The 21,369-nt window shown below is 49.1% G+C and overlaps 12 protein-coding genes across 12 annotated transcripts; 5 read left to right on the forward strand and 7 right to left on the reverse strand.

Moving 5' to 3' along the window:
* Positions 1–2,188: 2,188 nt before the first annotated feature.
* On the forward strand, positions 2,189–3,148 carry racA (putative Rho GTPase Rac; the record flags this gene model as incomplete). Its single annotated transcript, XM_043287896.1, has 6 exons — positions 2,189–2,221; positions 2,296–2,328; positions 2,427–2,485; positions 2,547–2,727; positions 2,799–3,031; positions 3,088–3,148. 6 exons carry the CDS (start codon positions 2,189–2,191, stop codon positions 3,146–3,148), a joined length of 600 nt encoding a protein of 199 aa, XP_043143831.1.
* A 539-nt stretch (positions 3,149–3,687) lies between these two features.
* On the reverse strand, positions 3,688–4,833 carry Aud_002940 (RNA-binding protein; the record flags this gene model as incomplete). The annotated part of the gene is made up of 3 exons (XM_043287897.1): positions 3,688–3,895; positions 3,987–4,215; positions 4,296–4,833. The coding sequence occupies 3 exons, from the start codon at positions 4,831–4,833 to the stop codon at positions 3,688–3,690; spliced, it is 975 nt and encodes a 324-aa protein (XP_043143832.1).
* A 439-nt stretch (positions 4,834–5,272) lies between these two features.
* Positions 5,273–6,385, reverse strand: Aud_002941 (uncharacterized protein; the record flags this gene model as incomplete). The annotated part of the gene is made up of 5 exons (XM_043287898.1): positions 5,273–5,454; positions 5,521–5,573; positions 5,628–5,726; positions 5,785–5,965; positions 6,025–6,385. The coding sequence occupies 5 exons, from the start codon at positions 6,383–6,385 to the stop codon at positions 5,273–5,275; spliced, it is 876 nt and encodes a 291-aa protein (XP_043143833.1).
* Positions 6,386–6,759: 374 nt separating this feature from the next.
* Aud_002942 (uncharacterized protein) lies at positions 6,760–8,447 on the forward strand (the record flags this gene model as incomplete). The annotated part of the gene is made up of 5 exons (XM_043287899.1): positions 6,760–6,861; positions 6,933–7,182; positions 7,252–7,690; positions 7,746–8,297; positions 8,348–8,447. 5 exons carry the CDS (start codon positions 6,760–6,762, stop codon positions 8,445–8,447), a joined length of 1,443 nt encoding a protein of 480 aa, XP_043143834.1.
* Positions 8,448–8,531: 84 nt separating this feature from the next.
* On the reverse strand, positions 8,532–9,730 carry Aud_002943 (cytochrome oxidase assembly protein SHY1; the record flags this gene model as incomplete). The annotated part of the gene is made up of 4 exons (XM_043287900.1): positions 8,532–8,634; positions 8,715–8,820; positions 8,881–9,393; positions 9,484–9,730. The coding sequence occupies 4 exons, from the start codon at positions 9,728–9,730 to the stop codon at positions 8,532–8,534; spliced, it is 969 nt and encodes a 322-aa protein (XP_043143835.1).
* A 240-nt stretch (positions 9,731–9,970) lies between these two features.
* Positions 9,971–11,640, forward strand: Aud_002944 (UBX domain protein; the record flags this gene model as incomplete). The annotated part of the gene is made up of 5 exons (XM_043287901.1): positions 9,971–10,049; positions 10,152–10,204; positions 10,268–10,389; positions 10,453–11,539; positions 11,602–11,640. The coding sequence occupies 5 exons, from the start codon at positions 9,971–9,973 to the stop codon at positions 11,638–11,640; spliced, it is 1,380 nt and encodes a 459-aa protein (XP_043143836.1).
* Positions 11,641–12,212: 572 nt separating this feature from the next.
* Positions 12,213–12,951, reverse strand: Aud_002945 (coiled-coil-helix-coiled-coil-helix domain-containing protein; the record flags this gene model as incomplete). The annotated part of the gene is made up of 3 exons (XM_043287902.1): positions 12,213–12,245; positions 12,305–12,563; positions 12,719–12,951. 3 exons carry the CDS (start codon positions 12,949–12,951, stop codon positions 12,213–12,215), a joined length of 525 nt encoding a protein of 174 aa, XP_043143837.1.
* A 696-nt stretch (positions 12,952–13,647) lies between these two features.
* On the reverse strand, positions 13,648–14,518 carry Aud_002946 (Sas10/Utp3/C1D family protein; the record flags this gene model as incomplete). Its single annotated transcript, XM_043287903.1, has 3 exons — positions 13,648–14,046; positions 14,117–14,283; positions 14,338–14,518. The coding sequence occupies 3 exons, from the start codon at positions 14,516–14,518 to the stop codon at positions 13,648–13,650; spliced, it is 747 nt and encodes a 248-aa protein (XP_043143838.1).
* Positions 14,519–14,961: 443 nt separating this feature from the next.
* Positions 14,962–16,206, forward strand: Aud_002947 (ketopantoate reductase family protein; the record flags this gene model as incomplete). Its single annotated transcript, XM_043287904.1, has 1 exon — positions 14,962–16,206. The coding sequence occupies one exon, from the start codon at positions 14,962–14,964 to the stop codon at positions 16,204–16,206; it is 1,245 nt and encodes a 414-aa protein (XP_043143839.1).
* A 78-nt stretch (positions 16,207–16,284) lies between these two features.
* On the reverse strand, positions 16,285–17,898 carry Aud_002948 (uncharacterized protein; the record flags this gene model as incomplete). The annotated part of the gene is made up of 6 exons (XM_043287905.1): positions 16,285–16,603; positions 16,704–16,815; positions 16,870–16,932; positions 16,978–17,032; positions 17,128–17,703; positions 17,758–17,898. The coding sequence occupies 6 exons, from the start codon at positions 17,896–17,898 to the stop codon at positions 16,285–16,287; spliced, it is 1,266 nt and encodes a 421-aa protein (XP_043143840.1).
* Positions 17,899–18,329: 431 nt separating this feature from the next.
* On the forward strand, positions 18,330–19,273 carry coq4 (ubiquinone biosynthesis protein COQ4; the record flags this gene model as incomplete). The annotated part of the gene is made up of 2 exons (XM_043287906.1): positions 18,330–18,540; positions 18,627–19,273. 2 exons carry the CDS (start codon positions 18,330–18,332, stop codon positions 19,271–19,273), a joined length of 858 nt encoding a protein of 285 aa, XP_043143841.1.
* A 617-nt stretch (positions 19,274–19,890) lies between these two features.
* Positions 19,891–20,535, reverse strand: Aud_002950 (DNA-binding protein; the record flags this gene model as incomplete). The annotated part of the gene is made up of 4 exons (XM_043287907.1): positions 19,891–20,174; positions 20,242–20,252; positions 20,348–20,433; positions 20,512–20,535. The coding sequence occupies 4 exons, from the start codon at positions 20,533–20,535 to the stop codon at positions 19,891–19,893; spliced, it is 405 nt and encodes a 134-aa protein (XP_043143842.1).
* Positions 20,536–21,369: the final 834 nt, after the last annotated feature.

The following is a 21,369-nucleotide window of genomic DNA, read 5'->3' on the forward strand; positions in this document are numbered from 1 at the left end:
TAGAATATTTGCATGATACCATTGGATATAGGAAGTGCAAAAAAGTGATACGATTCTCGATTGAGAGTTCATGGAAGGAAGATCTCTCGGATCACACTTGCCGAGGCTGTAAATCAGGACAGTGATTGCCCGGCCCCACCTATCATAACATGGAAGTCTGCTGAACTCTTCCGTATGGGAACCGCCCAGTTCTTTTGTCAAGGCTTCGGTGCGCATTGCATTTACTGGAACCGACGGTTACGAGGGAGTCTTCAATGAAGTGCATGCCTTGAAGACTATTTGTGATGTAAGCGAATATGAGATCGCTCTCTGGGAGGTCGGATTACTGGATGAGGTCTCCTCTGTGAACACACAGACCATATATAAGCGCGCCCGTTGATGAGGAAGCCAGTATACGGACCTGTGTGCTGCCATATGGCTACTTGTATGGTGATAGGAAGATACAACTCAAAGCACATCCATCTCAGATGATCGCTACGGCTTAACTTTAAGCAGATGGACATTGTCCTCCCTATCAAGCATGAGACAATGATCAGATGTCCTGTTCGGCGCTGGATACTAACCAAGACTAGTGATGTTCATGCGATGCAGCCAAGACGCGATAATCTCACACCATGTTCATAGCAACCTAGCAACCTTGAAGTAGCAAGGTATATTTAGATAGATGGACTGGGTAGTTGGGAGGTTAAGTACTTGTTTCTCGTTTTCTACTGGCTAAGAGGGCTTCGGTGGCGGTCAAAAAATAGGAGACATGGCGTCCAATGGTGATGATTGCTGCACGTATTTTCAGATGCGATATCATCCAGGTGGTCTACAGTGCGTGGCGCATAGGAGATATTCATGGCAGAAACGCCATACTCTAAGCACTGAGGTACTATCCAGCTAGACCACAATATACTAGCTAGGTTGTTCGCTACCAAGTATCAACTTGGTCTCGCTTAATCCTATAGCAGATGGACGGAAAGTGAGTCTGGACTAAAAATGGGTTTCGGGGAGCAATAATGGCACCCTATTAGGATGGATAACTCCATACCTTGCCTTCAATATTCCATGGTTCGTATGGGTCAATCCCCCCTTGATCCTAAACAAAACAGACGTACAGTTGCCTGAAAGTATCTTGCATTTAGATTTTCTCTCAGACGAGGAGAACTACAGGACTGTCGTTATAAAAGCAATTGAGGATCATCGTAGTATATCCGTGCTCAATGATCGAATTGATCATTCTGCTCCACTAAGCAAGTAGGATGACTATTACTACTTCTGCTGGGACTCTCGCAAGCGCCTCAGGCAGTTAACAGAACCAGTCAAAACCATCAAAGAGAGGGCTGGGGACTTGCAATACAGACACTGACACAGATAGTTAGTAGATAACTACTTACTTGCAAGATCTTGGTTAGCCCGAACCTGATCATCAATCTGTCGAAGAAGGGTGTACCAATGATCAATCAAATACCAGCCGTCATCAATCTGCCTTCATTCTCCATAAGATCTGCCAGAACGTCTCTATCATCGTGCCTCATTCCCGCTCATAGACTCCGGATTATAGGTGCATACTACAGTGTATAAAGATCGCTTGAGACTTAGAGCTTCCATCAAACACTGGGCGTCGGCAGCATCCTCAGAATCAACTATTTTATCGCTGCTCTCTGCATCGCTCTGCAGATAATATTGGTAGACCAAAAGTACCTTGATCTGTATACAAAGTGACATACTGCTTAACCTCCAAAAGGTGAGCTATCCAGTCTGGTTCACCCTCTACACGGACCGCAATCGAGCTACCCTCGCTCGTCCCGATTAGCCCCCCCTCTCTTGTGTTCCCCCCAACCACAAAGACCTCCGCCCCTCGATCTCGTCCTGTTTCGCTGCTCAATGACCCTTTTTTGTCCTCTTTTTGTCCTTTGCCCTCTTCAGCTTTGTTTGCTCTCTCATTTTTTCCAAGAACTCTTTATGTGCTCTTTGTCGTATACAATTGCATTGTCCTGACTCATTTGACTTCTCCTTTTCCAGATATACCCTTAAGATTATTATCGCCCCATCTGCCTTGACTTGACGCTAAAACCCCCATAATTCACTTCGCGACGCTAATTGATCGCTATCATTTGGCTTCATCTTTACGAGCTGTTCATCATCGTATCCTCACTGCGATTTTCTTCTCTGTGCATATACCCTTAATTCTAACAACAAAACCATGGCATCTGGACCCGCTACTCAGTCATTAAAGGTTAGAACTCGCGAGATATCCCATGGATTGTTAGTCGGTTGACCAGACCACGGCTAATAGGTGCACCTGTACAGTGTGTGGTGACTGGTGATGGTGCAGTTGGAAAAGTAAGTCCTTTCTCCTTCTCCCTTTCCCCTGGCGATCAGACATTGCCTGGTGCTAGCTCTACCTGATAAATGACACCAGCTAACCTAGAATATGATAGACATGCCTCCTCATCTCGTACACCACCAACGCATTCCCCGGAGAATACATCCCTACCGTGTCCGTGGCTTCCTCCCTTGCGCTGCTCTGATTCGGAGCCTGTTGTTGACCCGACCTCCAGATTTGACAACTATACGGCCAGTGTGATGGTAGATGGCAGACCCATCAGCTTGGGACTGTGGGATACTGCTGGACAAGAAGATTATGACCGACTGAGACCGTTGTCCTACCCTCAAACCGACGTCTTCCTCATCTGCTTCTCCATTGTCAGCCCTCCCTCGTTTGACAACGTCAAGGCAAAGGTGCTTAACTCCCCCTGTCAGCTGCTGTGCGCTCGCAGCTTAGCAATCGCTTCGACTAACCGTTCAAGTAGTGGTACCCAGAGATCGAGCACCATGCTCCCAATGTTCCCATCATTCTTGTTGGTACCAAGCTCGATCTGAGAGACGATCCCGCGACGGCAGAATCCCTCCGACAGAGAAAGATGGAGCCTGTCTCGTACGAGCAAGCCCTGGCCGTCGCCAAGGAGATCCGAGCGCACAAGTATCTCGAATGTTCTGCCCTCACGCAGCGCAACCTCAAAAGCGTCTTTGATGAAGCCATTCGGTATGTTTGGCATTGGCCCCAGGGTCGTGACGTTCCCGATCTAATCACATCGCTAGTGCTGTCCTCAACCCTCGACCGGCCGCAAAACCGAAGAGCAAGAAATGCACCATTCTGTAGACCCTTATTTTCAGCTTTTTCATCATTTAATCATAAACAACTAATTCGGCGTCTGGGATAATTGAAGGTTTTGCAATGATCCCCTTGATGATTGTTCCAACTGTGTTCATATTTCTTTTCCCGCTTTTTCTGTCACATGTCATGATCCTGATGAGCTTCTTTCTGGGTCAGGACACCCCGTTCCTCATCTTGTTGTCTTTTCGTGCACATGCAGCATAAACTTGTAACATGCTACGCCATAACAGGAAGTTGTCGCTTAATCGATTTTAACCTCCATGGTCCTAACTGCTACATAGATATGGCGCGTGTTGGAAAACAGCTGTATGCAGCCTATCAAGATTTCCCTTAGGGATTGTGCAGTTATTGAAGATTCTATATACTTCCACCCAACTCAATCCATCCAATATTCACACTCATATAACGAGGACAAGAAGGATATCTCTGATGGAACATATGAAGGGAATGCGAAATGGAGACTGAAGAAAGGCTTTTCGTCGTCGAGCAGCACCGGTGCTGAAACTCCGTCTGAGTCGAGGGCTTTACGCCATACGGGCTCTTCGGCTGGGGTGAATACCAGCCCATTGATCGGCGCCCTGGTCCTCGGTCTCTTTAGAATGAGTCTTTTTCGTCTTTGTCTTCTCCTTTTGGATATCCTTGGATTGACGTTGTCTCTCCTCATTGAGCTTCTTGTTCTTGGCTTCGATTTTAGCTTTACGATGCTCAGATTTACCACCACCGCCGCCGGCCCTGCGATATTGTTAGTTTCGAGATTCTCCCAATGCGTCTGGTCATGCGCTGCAAGCCTGCGTGCTTGCACGCGCAGATCTGGCTCACTCACGTCAATTCGACATTGATTCTCCGAGGGGGATATTTCCCATCATCGAACATGGAATGATGGTAGAGTTTCAGGCAGGTCTTCATGCGGTCATAGTTGTCAAATTCGATGAAACCGAAACCGCGGCATTTGGTCGGTTTGTCTTTCTCAGTAGCTACGCGTACTGAGGACGGAGGGTTCTTCTCAAAGTGCTTTCTGAGGGAGTCGGCAGTTGCGGAGTAAGGGAGATTTCCTGCGAGGAGAGAAGTGCGAACGAGTTAGTAATGCTGCGGCTGTGCCATACGCCCTTGATAACAACAAAGTCTGACTTACCAACGAAGCAGATGAAACGTGCGTTTTTCTGGTTGTGTTGTGAGTGATCTTCGGCAGGCGCTGTCTCTGCAGATTGTTCTGGCTGCTCTTGCGTCTCGTCTGCGGATTCTTTCTCCTTTTTCTCCTTCTTGGATTTCTTATCTTTCTTGCTCTTCTTGTCCTTCTTTTCGAGCTCGTCGTCCTCAGCCTCTTGCTTCTCGGTAGGTTTTACATCGCTATCGACGTCCATTGAATCAACCCCTGCGGTCTGGGGACTTGGCTTCTCCTCTTCTTCATCCTTGTTTTTCTTCTCCTTCTTCTCCTTCTTCTCTTTCTTTTCCTTCTTCTCTTTCTTATCCTTCTTTTCCTTCTTGTCCTTCTCCGACTTGCTGTCGGCATGCGCTGCGACGTCCTCAGTTTCTACGTCCTCAACAACATCCTTCGCTTTGCTCTTTTTCTCCTTCTTTTCCTTCCGCTCCCCCTTGGCCTTTTCCTGCTTCAGCTTCTTGCCCTCAGGCGCAATGGCTTCTTCGGCAAGCTTGCGTTTCTTGTCGCCCATTTTTAGTGTGATATGCTCGGAGTAGCTGCGAAAAGGGCCTTTCTTTGTGAGAAGTGATTGTGAAAGCGAGCAATAACAATAAAGCGAAAGATATTCCGAATCGAAATTCAGAACCAGAAACACAGCTCGACGCCCAAACAAAAGTGGAAATTTTGAGTCTGGAAAATTACTGCCTCCAGAAGCTTAGCGGAAAAGGGAAATTTACCTTTTTGCCGGGCGGTTGTTTATGGCGGTGAGAGCTGTGGCTCCACTGGAGTTCATGCCTTACTGTTTCAGGCAATCAGTTGTTCCAAGTGTGTCCATTGTAGTATGCATCAAGTCTACACATGTGAATAGAACTTCTGGCACGAAATTATATAAGTATGCATATCTTTCTATCTTTCAAATACACAGATGCCCCAGTAAGCAACGCCAATGCCAGAGACAGTAAATACTTCAATTAAAATACCAAAATCTGAATCCGCTTCTGTTTTGCTCCATATCGTTCACGGAACTCGGAGCGAGTGAGCAACTGGAGGAGTGGGAGATGCGTTTCCTTCATGTCAAAGATGCCACGCTGTTTTTGGTCAATGTAGGACCCGTCAATCACGATGCGCTCTAGTTCGTCCAATTTGAGGCTCCCTGTTTCCATTAGCATTGGTTCGAACATGATGTACAGACGGCGGCCAAAGGAGGAACAAGACGTACCAGCGTCGATCAAGTCTGAAATTCGGGCCGGGGTCCCGACTCCAAGGCCTGTTCTGTATAATTGTCAGACAAACAGCCAGTTACGGACAAGATCGTAGTGAGCATACCGTGCGCGCTGCAAGAACTGTTTTGCTTCCTCGAGCTTGATGTGCTTTGCGAACAACTTGCCGACTGTCGAATCCTTGCTCTGGAACGTACGGAGAGCCCTAGTTTGCATCTAATCAGTCCCATCCAAGGACAGCGATATACGTCTGATCTACCCACCTCACCACATCAGCTGCTCTAAGCGCAGCGGGACATACCACTAGCGTATGCGGCGTGCCCTTTTGCTCCGATGCCTTTGAAAGTCCAGAGCCCTTGTTGGGGCTGAAAGCTTTGAGAAACGCAGGAAGCTGGTCTAGCGATCTGGGTGATTCGAAAGAGGATGTGTCGAGGAATGCCGAGTCTAGATCGCAGTGTTAGTCTGATTGCACTCGAGACCGAGCAATACGGATATAAGCATACCTGGAACGCTCAGATCACCCAATTCAACCGCAGTCAGCTCCTTATTATGTCTCTTCGCCTTCTGGACAAAGTGATCAGCCAGCAACCGGCCGTCCATCTTGCCGATAGACTCGTCGATGGCGCCTTTTCGCTCCTGCTGTTTGGGATCATCATCCTGCTCCTTCTTCTTTTGTTGCTTCTGCTTGTTTTTGGAATTCTTCTTCTTCTTCTTTTGAGGGCCCTCAGCTGCCTCCGAGGTATTATTATTGGTAGATTTGGCCGGTGCAGCTTTATCTTCCTTGGGAGCTTCCTCCGCCTGTCTCTTGCGCTTCTTGTTCACCTTGGCCGAGAGGCCGGACGGATTCGGTGGGACATCAGACATTGCAAGGGCAAAAACTGATCTCGTATATTTGCAACTCTCGAAAGAATTTCAATGGCAAGATTGAGCGATTGTCCTGGACTCTTCCTTGTCGCATACAGGTGCTTCCTGCTGGCCACAACTTTTTTATGCTGAGTCAGCGGTTCTTATCGATAAGCGTAAGCCAATCAGAACCTGGCCGAGAGTTCCAGTCGTGGATGATCCAAGACGCGCTCCACCCGATCATCATATGAAACCCCTCGTCTGTCGTGTACTTGATATCGATTGCTTTATACACTTCGAATTTCTCAACTTTCCATTGATTGGGATCAATATTGTGCAACACCTCTAACTGCAGATGATCTGTCGATTAGATCTTGCTTCCCTGACAGCTATAGATGTCAACGACTCCCAGACCGCACGGCCGCCGGCCGTCGCGCGATGCGGCAGCTTCAGATTCAAACATTAATACTCCGGCGGGAGACACAACAGCCACTAGGGTTAGTCAATCGTCGGTGCATAGTCAAACCTGAGGATACTTGACGGTATGGTCTAACGAATTGATGGATAGCTTCAACGACTCCCAATTCACACGAGGTATCCCCTCACTCCGAGCCGTCTAGCAGGGTCGACTACCCCGTCTGCCAATCCATCGGTCTCTCGATGGACACCTGGAAGGAGACTTACGAATGCCCCGTCGACGCCCTATGGACTTCGCGCGATGCAGCGGCGCGCGGCCAATACACCCGGACGCGATCGCAGAAAGAGCGGGCGGATACAGAGAGAGACAACATTTGACATCCTACGGAATCTTGGAAAGGGTACGCGCGCACATAGTTACGATTGACATATTAAATAGATTTACAAGCTCCTGACTGACTTTCAACCAGCTCTTGCCCCTACTTCTCAGCCGATACGCTCATCACCGCAGGAGAAACTGGAGCCGACACCAGAACCAGAAAAGGAGAAAGATGAGATCGAGGAACTCGACAATGAACCGGAATTGGAACGGCCGAGACTTTCTCTACCCCTGGAGGAGGTGGAGGAGGTTGATGAAGGAAGCCCAGAAATGCGTCCACCTAGGCTGTCGTTAGCTTTCGATGAGGAAGACATCACACATACATCCGTCGAGTACCCACGAAGAGCGACTAGCGAATATGACAGAGCAAGACTATCTATGATGAGTTACGGTAATCCACGACTAAGCGAGAACTTCGGCGACTCAACCAGGTTGGGGAGCGGCTCTGAAGGCGGCGAGGACGATGATACGGGCATTGAAGGAGATGGACCGGACGATACAATGATCAGCCAGGGGGCTTTTGACAGAGGGTGAGTGTTGAAGGCGCATTTATCGTCTATCTCGACCCAGCTAATTTTGGTACAGAGGCGAAACGGAGGATCTTGGGCGATTCAACTTTGAATTCAACTTCCCATCTCCACCTCCTCCTGGTGAGGGTGATCTGATGCAGGACGAACCTTTGAATGACGACGAAGGTTTCGAGCTCCCTCCGGTTGATCTCGAGCCAGAGATAGGTCCAGAATCAGACATGAGCGATGGCGACGTTGGCGGTGTCGCTGGCGACTTCGGTCTGGAGCTCAATATGCCGTCACGAGTTTCCCTGAGCGAGAGTCCAAGGCCCGTTGGAGGAGGATTGCGAGACGAAGATAGCGTGCTCCCAGGTGCCAAGCAGAAGAAACTCTCGCGCCATGGAATTCCTGTGCCCAATATGCCAGTGGGAGTGGTTCGAAAACTAGCTACTAGGTTTGCCCGTGCAAGAGCCGGATCCAAGGCCAAGATAAGCAAGGCAACTTTGGCTGCTATAGAGCAAGCATCGGCGTGGTATTTTGAGCAAGTCAGCGAAGACTTGGCAGCATACTCTAAGCATGCAGGGCGAAAGACTATTGATGAAACTGACGTTACGACTTTGTTGAGAAGGTGAGTGAGATTGTCTTGATTATGGCACCAGGAGGATGCTGATCTGCTAGACAACGGCACATCAACAATGCCACCACCGTTTTCTCTCTTGCGCAGAAGCATTTGCCAAAAGAGCTCCTGCAGGACATGAGATTGGCAATGCCACCGTGAACAGGGATATATACTACAGGATCTAAAATAGAACAGAGCCGAACGCCGTCAGACAATGCACATGAGGATGACACGTCAAGAAATTTACGACCAGTTCCGATTCTGGACGACACGACGAGTGACCTCATTTGGCCTTTTGCGAATGACCATCCACAACATGATTGATGTTGCCAGCGACAGACCGTACCTGCTGAATATTAGCAACTAGAGTCGGGAGCGGAAAGAGGCTACGCTCGAGTGCAAAAACATGCGCGCATGAAAACTTACCATGTGAAAATGTACTGGCTATGGTTGTTTCTCAGGTTGACTTCAGCTGCGCGGCCGATGGGAATACCCTTTGCTTCTCTGTCCATCGATTCGACCATATCCGGCACTGGAGGATTCAGTCAGTCGTGTCGAGAACTTCCGCTTGGAAAGCTAGGGATTTGCTTACCCATAGTCTGTTCAATCCAAACCGGCTGACTTCCTGTCAATTCAGCCATTTGATGGACATCGGGAAAGTAGAATTTCCCCTCCTCCGGCTTGTTCTCTGGAGTAAACATGTTCTTTTTCCACGGCTCTCGCAGTAAGCCCTCAACGACTACCTCGCCCTGTGGTAACCCGATGGCTCTGTCTTTCTTGTTCATCATCTTCTTCGAAATCCAGCCTCTGTTCACAAGGATTGTGCTTTCCCCTTCGCCTCTTTCGAGTGGAGTGACCACAAGGAAGCCTTCCTGGCCTTCGCGCATGCGGGGACCGATCAACATCTCCTGATCATGTCTAAAATGACCCGTAGCATAGACTCGTCGGTAATCAAACTCGGAGATGGCGGTTGGATCAATACGGGGTGGCAACGGGAGGGGAGGCTTCACGAGACGATCCTCGAATTTTGCAATCAACTTTGTCTTCCAATCGAGCCGCTGAACCTGCCAGGTGCCTAGGATGAATGCTGTGATAGGGATCAATGCTATAGCAAGTCAATTGTAATTAGTCAATAAACTTTCATTCACAGAGGATGCTCCCAGAAACATCCCGCGTCGTATGAGATGCACCGTACCTAGGATGATCAGGCCAGGCCCATGCTTGCGTCCCGTGCGTACGATCTGCGCAGGGTGGTCAACTACAGATAGCCATCTGGGATCATCCGCAAGTTGCCGATTGCTCGAGAAACGAATCTGTTGGCGGCGGCATCTGGCGCAAATCGAATCAAGCTCGAACACTGCGCGAGAACTCCGAACAGATGCAAATTGTGAGCGCCACGATGTAGCTGCCGTCTGCCGGAGAACGGAGAATATCGACCGCATGATTGATCCAATTGCGGCCTCCGCAGTCGACCTTGGTGCTTTGCTTGAAGAATAGATAAATGAGGAGAAAATGCGGGACGGACCCTTTAGTAGGCTGTTGGAGAGGAACCCGTGATCGGCGGAGATCAACGACTTTCCCCGAGTAGTTGTGCTGGCCTGGCCGTATTGCGTGGTTTGGCTCGCTTGCGAACAAATAAACAACCATACTCGGTTCCCGAGAAAAGAGAACTCAGAGCCGTCATGTTCTACTCTGGAGGTCTTCAGGCAGGAATATCCCTTGCTGTCACGGAGGCGAAAGCTGTGGTCTGCTTCGTTCGAGGTCTGTCTGTCATTCCCCGCACGGCCGTTATGATCGCATCTGCATTACATATGATGCTACTATCGCTCGGAGTCGCACGCTGATTGACTGGGATGAGTATAGATGACGAGGAGGCTAGTAGTGTATGGGAGGATGAATACTTCAAGGATGACGAGGTAAATCCTTCGATGATGGCGATCGCTGTTGTATGGCTTCTTACAGAGATGCCATCTACCTAGCAATTTGCACGATTACTCGAGACGAGATCTGTTTTGCTTCGACTCACGAAAGGCAGCGATGAAGCCGGATTCTTGACGTCGTTTTGTCCAATTGTGCAGTTTCCCGCAGTTGTTGTGATCAAGTACGACTGACCTCTACCGGTCCGTTGGTTGCGAACAAGTTCACTGATCTGGATGGGTTGCAGGAATGGCATGTTGCGAGAATACCTTGTGCCTGAAATATCCAAGGACGACTTTCGCAGTCGGCTAAGGGCTGCTCTTGATGACACTCACTCTACGACGCAGAATGCTCCTCAAGATACTTCGAGTCCCTCTGCGGCGTTGTCCTCTTCGCCTGTGCCTGCGCCTGGTCCTGCTCCCGCTCCTGCACCAACAGCCACAGCTGAACCGACGCCCACAACTACATCTGCGCTCTCAGACCCAGAGAAGGGCCGGCCAGATGCTTCCGGGACACGACAACCGAAGAATCACCAGCAAGAGCATGATCCAAGCCCTGAACAAACCCAAGAGGCGCCTACGAAGGCAGCTGGTTCTGATCGTGCGCCACAATATACGCGGAAGACCCAACAGTCGAAGAGAGAGCAACAAGTTCGGCAATACGTCGCTAATATCCAGAAGCAAAGTGTTGGCGAGCCTAGAAAGGACACATCATCGCCTTCCGCCGCCGATCCTGGATCGCGTGTTGGTCCTTCAAGAGAAGCGCCGACACCGCTCCAACCATCACCTCCCAAGCAGTATCGTTTACAAGTCCGCTTGTTCGACGGAAGTTCAGTGCGAAACAGCTTTGCGCCAACACAGACTATTCGGGGGGATGTACGTCCGTGGCTTGACGGTCTACTGCAGGATGAGAAACGCCCGTATAATCTTAAGCATATCTTGACACCCTTGCCCAGCCGAACGCTCACTATCGCCGACGAAGAACGTACTCTTGAAGATCTTGGACTAGGATCCACGGCGAACCTTGTGATGATCCCCATCAACTCGTATACCGAGGCATATAATTCGCCAGGGTCTAGCTTGCCCGTGCGAGCTGCATATTCCGCGTACGGCTTGCTCTCCTCGGCAGTTGGTACTGCGACGGGCCTAGTAGGATCTTTCATCGGCTACAACCCGACTTCTTCAGACTCTTCCGGGTCTGCTCCAACCGCCAGTTCGTCTTCTGGAAACGGAGCGCGCAGTCCACAGCCTGCTGCGTCCAGAGGTCCTAGGATTCGGACATTGAGAGATCAACGCGAAGAGCAGAACGACAGTCAACTGTACAACGGGAATCAGGTAAGTCGGCACCCGTTGGAATATGAGACTACGAATTGACATGTCGGCTTACTTGTCTCCAGCTGAATTTTGAGCCTCGGAGAGATACAGATGAGCAATAAATTGGAATGATTCAGTTCCTATATATGGCGTCACGGTTATTCCACTGGTATTCCGATCTTGTATCCAACAAGGGCACTACGTAGATGCCTGTGTTTGACTTGCTTTTGAGATTTAAAATCCGTTGAGCCACCGGATCGATATCTACTCTCCTCCAGGAGACTCACTTCCCATTATACCCAGGGTTCTGTATTAGTACAATCAAACCTACGCTTCCAGGACCCGTTGTACATTGCGCTGTGATGCTACTGATTTATGGTGGAAAAAGTGGTATCTATTTGAAGAGTGGAATTTCATTGCTCATTGGTTTCCTGTTTTTCAACTTTTTTTTTCTGTCTTCCTCCTGCGTCTTCGGCCCGAATAGACGCCGGTAAGAAGTTTGTATGAAACAGATGTGGCTCCCTTGGGAGAATGGTATACAGTAGAGTAAAGGTATTACGCCGCCATGCAAATAGAATTCGTCGACACCCATCCCAAAGCTAGCCAGGCTTGTGCCAGGGCCGTAGTTTCACCCAAAGTTGATGTCATTTCATCTAAAGAAAATGTAACAGCATGCGAGAACAGGCGCAGTCGCTTAGTACTGCTTAGCTGCAGCCTGGCAGGCTTTCTGTATCGAGTTGTTAGCAGCGTTCAATACACACAGGCAACGAGAGAATCTCAACATACCAGCTGGTCAAGGTACCATCCGCAAATAGTCATGTTGCCCTGGTTCTCATCCAGGCACTTGCGGAAGTTGCGCACATCGGTCTCGCAAGCAGGAGTCTCCCAAGAGCTGTTGGTGGCACTGCTCTGCCATAGTCCGTTGTCCATAGGCTGAGCCTGAGCGGGAGGAGCCTGTTGAGCCTCAGCAGGGGCACTGCTGGAGGAGCCACCGCTGAACAGACCGCCGATGGCGTGTCCGATAGAGGAACCAACTGCAACACCACTAGAAGAAGTAATCAGTCAGTCAACGTCTTTCTATGCAAGAAAACGATTCCTCGGCGTAGAAACTGGCGATGCAAGTCCCCGGGAGGTCTCGTCGGGACGTTGCCACCAGAATGAATCACAGCCGAGGATCTCACGGATGTCCGGGCAACTTACGCCGCGGTCGAAGCCATCTGGCCGAAGAGTCCGGGGCCAGAGCTCTGCTGAACAGGGGCCATAGGAGGAGGGGCTTGCTGAGCCTGGGCAGGAGGGTGAGCAGCAGTCGAGTGAGGCTGGTGGTGCTGAGCAGCGGGGGCAGCAGCCGGTCTTGCGGGAGCGACGGTAGGTCTGGTGGGAGCGCTGCGGGCAGGGGTAGGCGCAGGGGCGGCACCACGGCGTTGACGAGGCATTTTGGCTGTGTATTTGTGTTGAGAAGCCGAAAAGGTAAGGTGTAGTTTGATGAAAATCGGTTCTGGGGCAGGGAGGTTGATGAGTTGTTGGCTTTTATATGTTGTTGATGGAGGCGGCGGAAAAGAAGAACCTCGAATATGCGTCGGCGGAGAGAGAGAACCAAACTCCGATCCAGCTGCCACAGTCCCAATTACTGATTGGCTGTGTCCCTGGTTTATGTAATACGTATTTTAAAGGCAAAAAGGAGCATCACGTGCCAATTCTGCCGTAAGGTAACGTTACGTATTGTATGGCAAAACAGGTAATACGAGAGGTACAGATGCGTAGAATATAATGGTCTATTCGGATAGTACCTAATTCAGATTCATGGCATAGGTGATGCAATTGTGCCTGGAAGTCTTCAGTGGGAGAGCTAGAGTGCTTATGCTCTTCGCATATAGCATTGCTCGTCCTTAGCAGGCATGTTGGAATTCCGTGGAACCGCAAGAGCGCGCATGGCCATACACAGCACCTCTTGAAGCCAACATGCCAATGAGGAGGCGATGAGACTAATTAGCAGGGCAATTTGAAGTGACTGATAGCCTAAGCTCCGCTAATGATGCAACTGCTGCGACCCGATATGGGCACTGAAGTCGGGCCAGCCGACCGAGATGAAAGGAGTCATGTTGCGATTGTAGTCATCATCCCACCTCTTCTCACTTTGCCTTTGCTGCCTTCCGAACTTCCATTTTCTTCTGCCGTCTTTCCTTCTTCCGTTCTTGCTCCTCCTCCTTGCTTCGCTTCTTCCTTTTCCGGGTGGCCTTCGAAGTCTCATGCTTGTTTTTGTCTTTCTTCTTCTTTCCCTCCGGAGAGTTTTCGGATTGTGTTATTTCCGAGGGCCTTGTCATCTGCCCCGACTCTGCAGTCATAGCTTCCTCGCTGTCCGGCTCCTCGTTACCAGGTTCTGACTCCGAGTCCGAGCTACTCGTACGATTCTTGGAAGATGTCTCAGATGCCGTGGCTTTCTTAGCTAGTAATGCTGCTTTTAGTTGAGCGCGCGCTTTCTCTTTCGCCTCCTGTTCTTTGCGTTGCATATCTAGTTTATCATTTCCGGCCTACACGAAGTTAGTACCTGGCCAACGTCAAGGTCCTGACAGAAGAAAAAGAAAACAAGATCTGACATACAAGGCCGTGTTTGATAAAGCGACCAGCTGCCTCTTTGTCAAGAGTCATGGTTCGCTGTTCGGGCTCAGCCTCTAGCGCCTGAATTTTCCCGAAGTATTGCTTGACGCGGGTGAGCTCTCGGAAGACAGGATGTTCCTTTGCATTGACGCCATGAAGACGCAGATAAGCTATCACCCCATTAGCAAGTCTGGAAAGGTAGCAACTGAGCCAGAGAGCCATACAAAAAATGAGAGATTCCAAAGCGTAGGTAACCAAGACGTGAAATTTCGCCTTGTCTAGAACGGGGAGTTTTTTGGATGTCTCGGAGACTGGGCTCTCCAGAATTGGCTTGAGGACCTCTTCCAAATCGTCAACATTATCATCCAATTGCTCAAGAAGCGGTAATAGGTCGGCGGCCTCCATCTTGTGAGACACAGTTGCAAATGCAAGATTAGGAATTTTTGGTAATCTCAATGGATAACGGCGATTTTTATCTAAAGGCGGTGAATCTGGCGGTGACAACCAGATTGCCTCATTCTTTACTTTTTGACCGTCATCGTTATGTTCATGCTCCTACTATCGCTTTATTATTAGCTCAGAAGTCCTCTCAAAGCTACTGAAGCTGAGATGCGTCAGCAATCATAATCAATGGGAGAAGCATGAGCAAGAGGTGAAACTCTCTTAATTCACCCTTCCTCCGTCTGAGACATAGCAACCGAACTCGCTTGCAGGGCCACCCATTCGTCAAAGTGTCGCTGAACGTTTTCGGGCGCCGTCCGCTCTTGCGGACTGGCCTTTGTGAAGTAGTGATCTTTACACGGCTCTACCCTCGAGGAGCGCCAGTCCGTCGATTTTTATCAACATGGATGCATGAAGCTGATGAAGCATCCCGTGAGAGCGGGAGGCGCAAGCTCTCGGGCCGAATACACATCTTGGGACTTGGGAATGTAGGGACTTTTGTTGCGCATTCGCTTGCAAGTCGGCCATCTCCGCCTCCTATTACCCTCTTGCTACATAGTAGGAATCTTTATGGGGCTTGGTTAGCAAAGAAAAAGTGCTTAGCGGTCAATACAAACGGCCTCGATGATATTAAGACGGGCTTTGATGTCAATGTATTGAGTGACCGGACTTGGTATTCGCTACCGTATTGGAATCGGAATGGCGAGCCCAATACAAATGGTGACAGCGTCACGGAAGAAAATTTGGAAGCCGGCGTGGAAGAGTCACTTTCCCAGTCGGAGGAGGATGATGAGCATATCGAATGCTTGATAGTTGCGGTCAAGGCACCCATGACTGCGAGAGCCCTGGAATCAGTCAGTCATCGCTTAACCGCTGACTCCACTGTACTTCTTCTTCAGAATGGGATGGGCACTATCGAGGAGATCAACGAGAAGGTTTTTCCTGACCCGCATCAACGTCCACATTACATGTGTGGCATCATTTCGCATGGCTTGGCACGGAAAAGGGACGCCTTCCATGTTACCCATACAGGTATCGGTACTACTATAATTAGTCCTGTCTTGTCGCGTGATGCCTTGTCGTCGAAGGATGAAAAGGATATGGAATGGGCACCGAGCACGAAATATCTGACACGCACTTTAACCCTTACGCCACCGCTCGTGGCTGTCGCCGAAACTCCTTCGTCCCTTCTACTGTATCAACTGGAAAAACTGGCATTGAATGCTGTCATAAATCCGCTTACAGCCCTGATGGACTGTGAGAATGGCGAGATTCTCTACAACTATAGCTTCACCCGTGTGATGCGAATGCTCCTCATCGAGATCTCGAGTGTCATTTGCGCCTTGCCTGAATTGCAAGGTATTCCCGGCATTGAGAACCGCTTTGCACCAGAGCGGCTTCGATCGATGGTGACGAAGCTCGCGAACCAGACTGCCAAGAACACCAGCTCCATGCTGGCTGATGTGCGGTCCGGAAAAACCACGGAAATCGAGTATATAAACGGCTATATAGTGCGCAGGGGGGAGGAGCTTGGTATCAAATGTGCGGTTAATTATATGATCAAGCATTTGGTGCTCGCCAAACAGCAAATGGTGAAGCAAAGAGTGTCCGGGGCTATCCCAATCGACGTTTTGGATGGCTCTAAATTATGAAGAGCTCTTAGCACTAGATTCCGAATCTAGTCCTCCTGCGCGCGGGAGGTCAGCCGCCACTGGCAACACCTCGCTTCCTCAGCAGGATACGGCTTCCGAGGCTTTGTCGCAGAGGCCTTTTATCTGCTTCCAACGCCTGACCAGCGTGCTCACTTTCCCAGTGTATTTCTGATCCATTTCTTTGGAACCAAGAGCTTCCAGAGCGGCGATTGTCGTGTCTGCTTCCTTTGCATATGCGAGAATCCATTCTTGGATGATTGCATTAGATTTCTGAGCGTCGCAGCCCTTTGTCGAATAACCAAGGGCGTAGTTCCGCCAATCTCTTCTTGTCATGTATTTCAGACAAGCAGCAATCTCGGTTCGATAGCAGGCACCTGTGGCGGTAACCTCGTAATTGCTGGAAATTAACAATCATAAGCATTTTATGTCTGCAAAGCTTGACACCAAGCTAGAGAATGAAATCTACGACATTCTAGATCACTTGGGATTCGACGTACCCGTAATATTGCTGCAAATACAGCTCTTCCTGAAGGGAGGCACCGAGGTCTCGGAAAATGATATCATCAAGGTATATCGCGTCAGAACCATTCTCGTCGAGGTAGAACCCATCTGATTGAGATTAGAGGTGGCATGCACACGATGAAAGGTGTTGATTTATCTCACATTCAACAAGTAGGAAATCATTTGGATGAGGCCCATAGCTCATATAAATTTCCTCTCCGGAGTCTATACACTGTTAGCAGAGTTCGCCGAGTTGAGAGGCATTAATACCATAGTGCCTGGTCGCCCTGAAGACATATCTTTGGCCGTCAAACTTCACGTCATCCTGTTAAATGGGCATAATTTCAATGATCAGAACGGGAGACAAAACACCGGAAAGTATGATTGTGCCTGAAGCAGGTTAGGAACGACAAGACAAACCTCCACATCCGAGTGATTAAAATAATCAGCGAAAGGCAGCAACGCCATGGCGTCATTTCGGTCTTCTGGCGGCTTTTGACCGGGCATCAAATAGTAGAAACTTCTTGTGTTGACAATGAGCCAGTTGTATGTGTAAGTCTCCCGGTCTACATCTGGAAAAACAGAGACGACGCTGCTCCAGGCTTTATGTAATCTCTGTTCCTGCTGAGCAAGGAGGTTCTGGTGAGATGTCTCATACTCGTGCTCATTTTTGCGCTTCCGTAAGGTGCTCCATGCGCCGGATATCGATCGCGGAAGTAGATTTATTTGACTAGCGCTGTCATCATAGTACGGATTGGGTCGTCGTAACGACTGTGGCCATAGAAGGGGCATGTTGTCTTCGAAGTCCTGACGGGTCGGCCAAGTTTGTCGCCAGAGCTCATACTTCTGGAGATCCTCTTTGTCCCCGAGGGTCAGGAAAGCAGCAAGTAGCGCATGGACGGAAATGTCCTTTGGGAATTTTCGCTTGAAAGACACGGGAATGCGTCTCGTCGTCAACATTGCTTTTAGTGGAACCGTCAGAATGACTTCTTCTTTCTTTATCCATTATAAGTGAGTACAATTGTCAAGTAACATTTGATCATGACATACTTCAATAGCTCTTGTAGATATCATTCCTAAACCACGGCCGGGGAAGCGCGCAGGAGCAACTCCATTCACAATGACTCCTTGAGAGATGGCCCATTCTGTGAACCGGTCATGGATTTCTCCAGGCCACCAGTCTGGCATCATCTTTGCAGGTTGACCCCGGACGCTCTCCAGGACTCAATTGCATGCAATAGCGTCGAAGAGGGAAAGATCGGGGTTTGGCTTGGGTTTGCTGCAATCCTGTCCTATCAACCGATGACTTTAATACATGATCAGATATCCGGACACAAGATTCAAATCATAAGAATACCCGTGCATCATAATATCTCATCATGGCATCTGGATTCGTAGATGAGCGAGAACAAATGATCAAACCATGATAAAACTGCAAGATAAATTATGCCGATAACCTCTTATCGAACGCTTATCGGGGCTACGGCGTCCCAAGGCGACTAATAGTGCCAGCCGGAGCTGTTCCGCAACATCATAAGTTCCCGGACCATCAGACCATCTTTGGTTTCGATTTAGAACGGGGTCATGTCAACAACGACATCGAACCCTCTCCAACTCACAATATGTCTGTCCTCGGGAGGCGTGGGGCAGGACTTGCTGCTCGAGGGACCACTCTAGCACCATCAGCAACTGCAATTTACCTTGTTCGGTCCTTCTCCGCCTTGAACCGCCCTCCGCCTAAGTATCCCGGTCATGTTCCTTTAACCTTTCTTGAACGCGGTGCCCTGGCCGTTGGTTCTGCAGTAGGGTCGCTTATGAACCCTCGAAGAGCGGGTAAGGGATTTTGCTCGCCTATGAGAATTATCAACCAACGATTTACTTATAATGCCGCGAGAGGCTAACGCAGCATCCTTATTCAGATCTCATTGCGGCATTGGGCGAAGCCACTGCTACTCCCTACTTTATATATAGACTCCGAGATGCAATGCTATCTGATCCCACGGGTCGACGTATCCTTCGTGACCGGCCCCGCATCACCTCCGAAACTCTGAAACTGCCTTACCTCCGCACCTTGCCCGAAAACTCAGTGGGACGTACCTATGCTACATGGCTTGATCGGGAAGGGGTCTCTCCCGACACGCGCGATAGTGTCAAGTACATTGATGACGAGGAATGCGCATATGTCATGCAACGGTATCGGGAGTGTCACGACTTCTACCATGCGGTGACTGGACTCCCTATTTTTGTCGAGGGAGAATTGGCGCTCAAGGCGTTTGAATTTCTGAATACTCTTATTCCCATGACGGGGCTGAGCATATTTGCCTTCGTGCGGTTGAAGCCAGCAGAGCGGGAACGATTCTTCTCGCTACATCTACCATGGGCGGTTCGCAGTGGGCTTGCCAGTAAAGAACTGATCAATGTATACTGGGAGGAGATCTTGGAAAAGGATGTTGACGAGCTTCGGAAAGAGCTGGGAATTGAAAGACCCCCGGATCTACGAGAAATCCGGAAATTGATGCGGCAACAGCAAAAGCGGGAGAAGGAGAGGCTCGAAGGAAAATCGTGACTGATCAATAGAGCTCGTTCTCCAGGGGATTTCAGAGATTCTGACTTCCGTATTATCAAAAGGAAGCAGTGAAGGTGTCGAAAAGAGAGGCAGGAAAAATTCCCAGAGATGATGGTTATTTCACGAAAGGGACATTTGGTTCAATGCCACAAACTACATCAGGCAACTAGAGCCAACATCGACTGAACAAAGAGCTAAAGCTAGGGACAGCTCTTCTCTGCCTGTGGATGTCTCCGTTGCCTGAATTCTCTGTCAAATAACCTGACAGTCGCGTATCCGTCTTCGTAAATCGTGAATCATAAATTAACACCACTCATTAGCGACTGACATGCTTAGTTCAAGCTGGGTTCAAAGACTCCCAAAACAGGAAATTGCTCCAACTTGTAGAATACATAGCTTGTATGCTTCCGCTATGTTAGCTTGCATCAAGAAGCATTTAGAGAAATGTGAGCCAACAGTTTAATCATGAATTAGCCCATACCAGGTGTAACGCCTTTGAAGTTTTCCCAGAATCGGAGGATATAGAGGTATCGGAATGGGCGTTATCCGCAAGAGGCCACTATCATGCAAAGCACATTTTCGCCAAAGAATCTTGTTCTCTTCTCAGAGAGACACGTTTATAAATCCAGCAGATCATCGTCGTCATCCCAGCCGCCTTTACGCCGGGAGATGACGATCTTCTGTTCCTCCTCGTCCTTCCGTTGATTTTCCGCAATGGCGTTCAACAATTCTTTGAGTTGTTCTTCGGAGACCTTCTGGCGAATTTGTCCTGTCTGGGCGAGCATGATGAGCCTGTTTTCGACATCGATGGCGCGCGATTCTTTAACAAGACGGATCCGTCCTAGTCGATCGGCAGCTTCGGGCTCAAGGATTTGGTTCAGGATGGCGGAGCGACGTTCAGCTGGCGAGTCAGTTCAGTATGTTGCTGGAAAAATGGTCCGGTATTTCGCGAGGTCATCATAGCATACCTTCAGCTTGTCTACAGGTAGCAGAGTTAGCGATCAAGTGTGCATTTGCCGACTGAAATAAAGAAGGCTACATGGGCCGGACAAGTGATTGACTGGCAAGGCCCACCTTCTTTGTTCATCCTGAGTATCCCCACCAGCTCCTCGAGAGCCACCTTGTTGTTGCTGCAGTTGTGCGAGACGGGCCCGTCTGATCTGTAGATTACATTAAATACCTGGCCAGAAATACCAGATTGGGCACGTTCAAAAACGTCCCAAGGCTGCTGTACCAACCTCTTCCAACTCCGCGTCAGCCATGATGATTTATTTTCGTGAGACAAGGGGTCAATATCGAGGGTTCTTTTGTGTTGCAAAAAGATTCCCCTCTGCTTGAGAAGGAAATCCAGGGAGCTGAGGTTGTTTCGAAGAGAATAGAGGCTAATATTGGTGCTGGAATCTCCAATCCTTCAAATGGAGTACTGAAGTTTTGGAACCCCACTTCGTCGCCTGAGGCCACCATAATGGGGGGTGGGGCGCCATGAGGAATCAACATTCCCACTAGTACGTAGCAAGATCCGTACCTTAGTTTATGATTTGCAGTATCTCGGGCTCGATAACGACCTTCAGGTACTATGTACCTAGGTACACCTCTATGTTGCATTCCGTATTGTCTACTCTTTTCGCCTAGTTGAGCAACTATAGGTAACTGCGACAGTTGAAACTTGTCGGTCTATCTATACTTATCTCAGGCTACAATGGATGTCAAGGATATCTGGCATGTCTCAGACATCGAAAGCGGGTTAGCGATCCACTCTTCTCTTCCTGTCGACGTGATATGTAGGGAGTACTGTCGTCATCGGTTGCCAATTGAACACTTTACAAGTCCTCATCAAATATGATAGCGATCGCATTCCAATGGATAGACCTTGTTCGGCAGATTCATTTAATCTACTCGGTAGAAAAGGAGACTGTATCAGACTTGCATGACGATTGTTCCCGATGACATTGACTAGTGGAGCTCCAAGGAAAGTACTCTACTTTTAATGGGTAATGAATAGATGAAGGCTAGAATAAAACATTGATATGGTACCTCTCTAGAAAGAAGACCAATTCTCATCTCAGAGATCCACAACGTTATGTAGTAGGTAACCA

The sequence above is a fragment of the Aspergillus udagawae genome, assembly GCF_001078395.1.
Source record: "Aspergillus udagawae IFM 46973 DNA, scaffold_2, whole genome shotgun sequence".
Lineage (NCBI taxonomy): Eukaryota > Fungi > Ascomycota > Eurotiomycetes > Eurotiales > Aspergillaceae > Aspergillus > Aspergillus udagawae.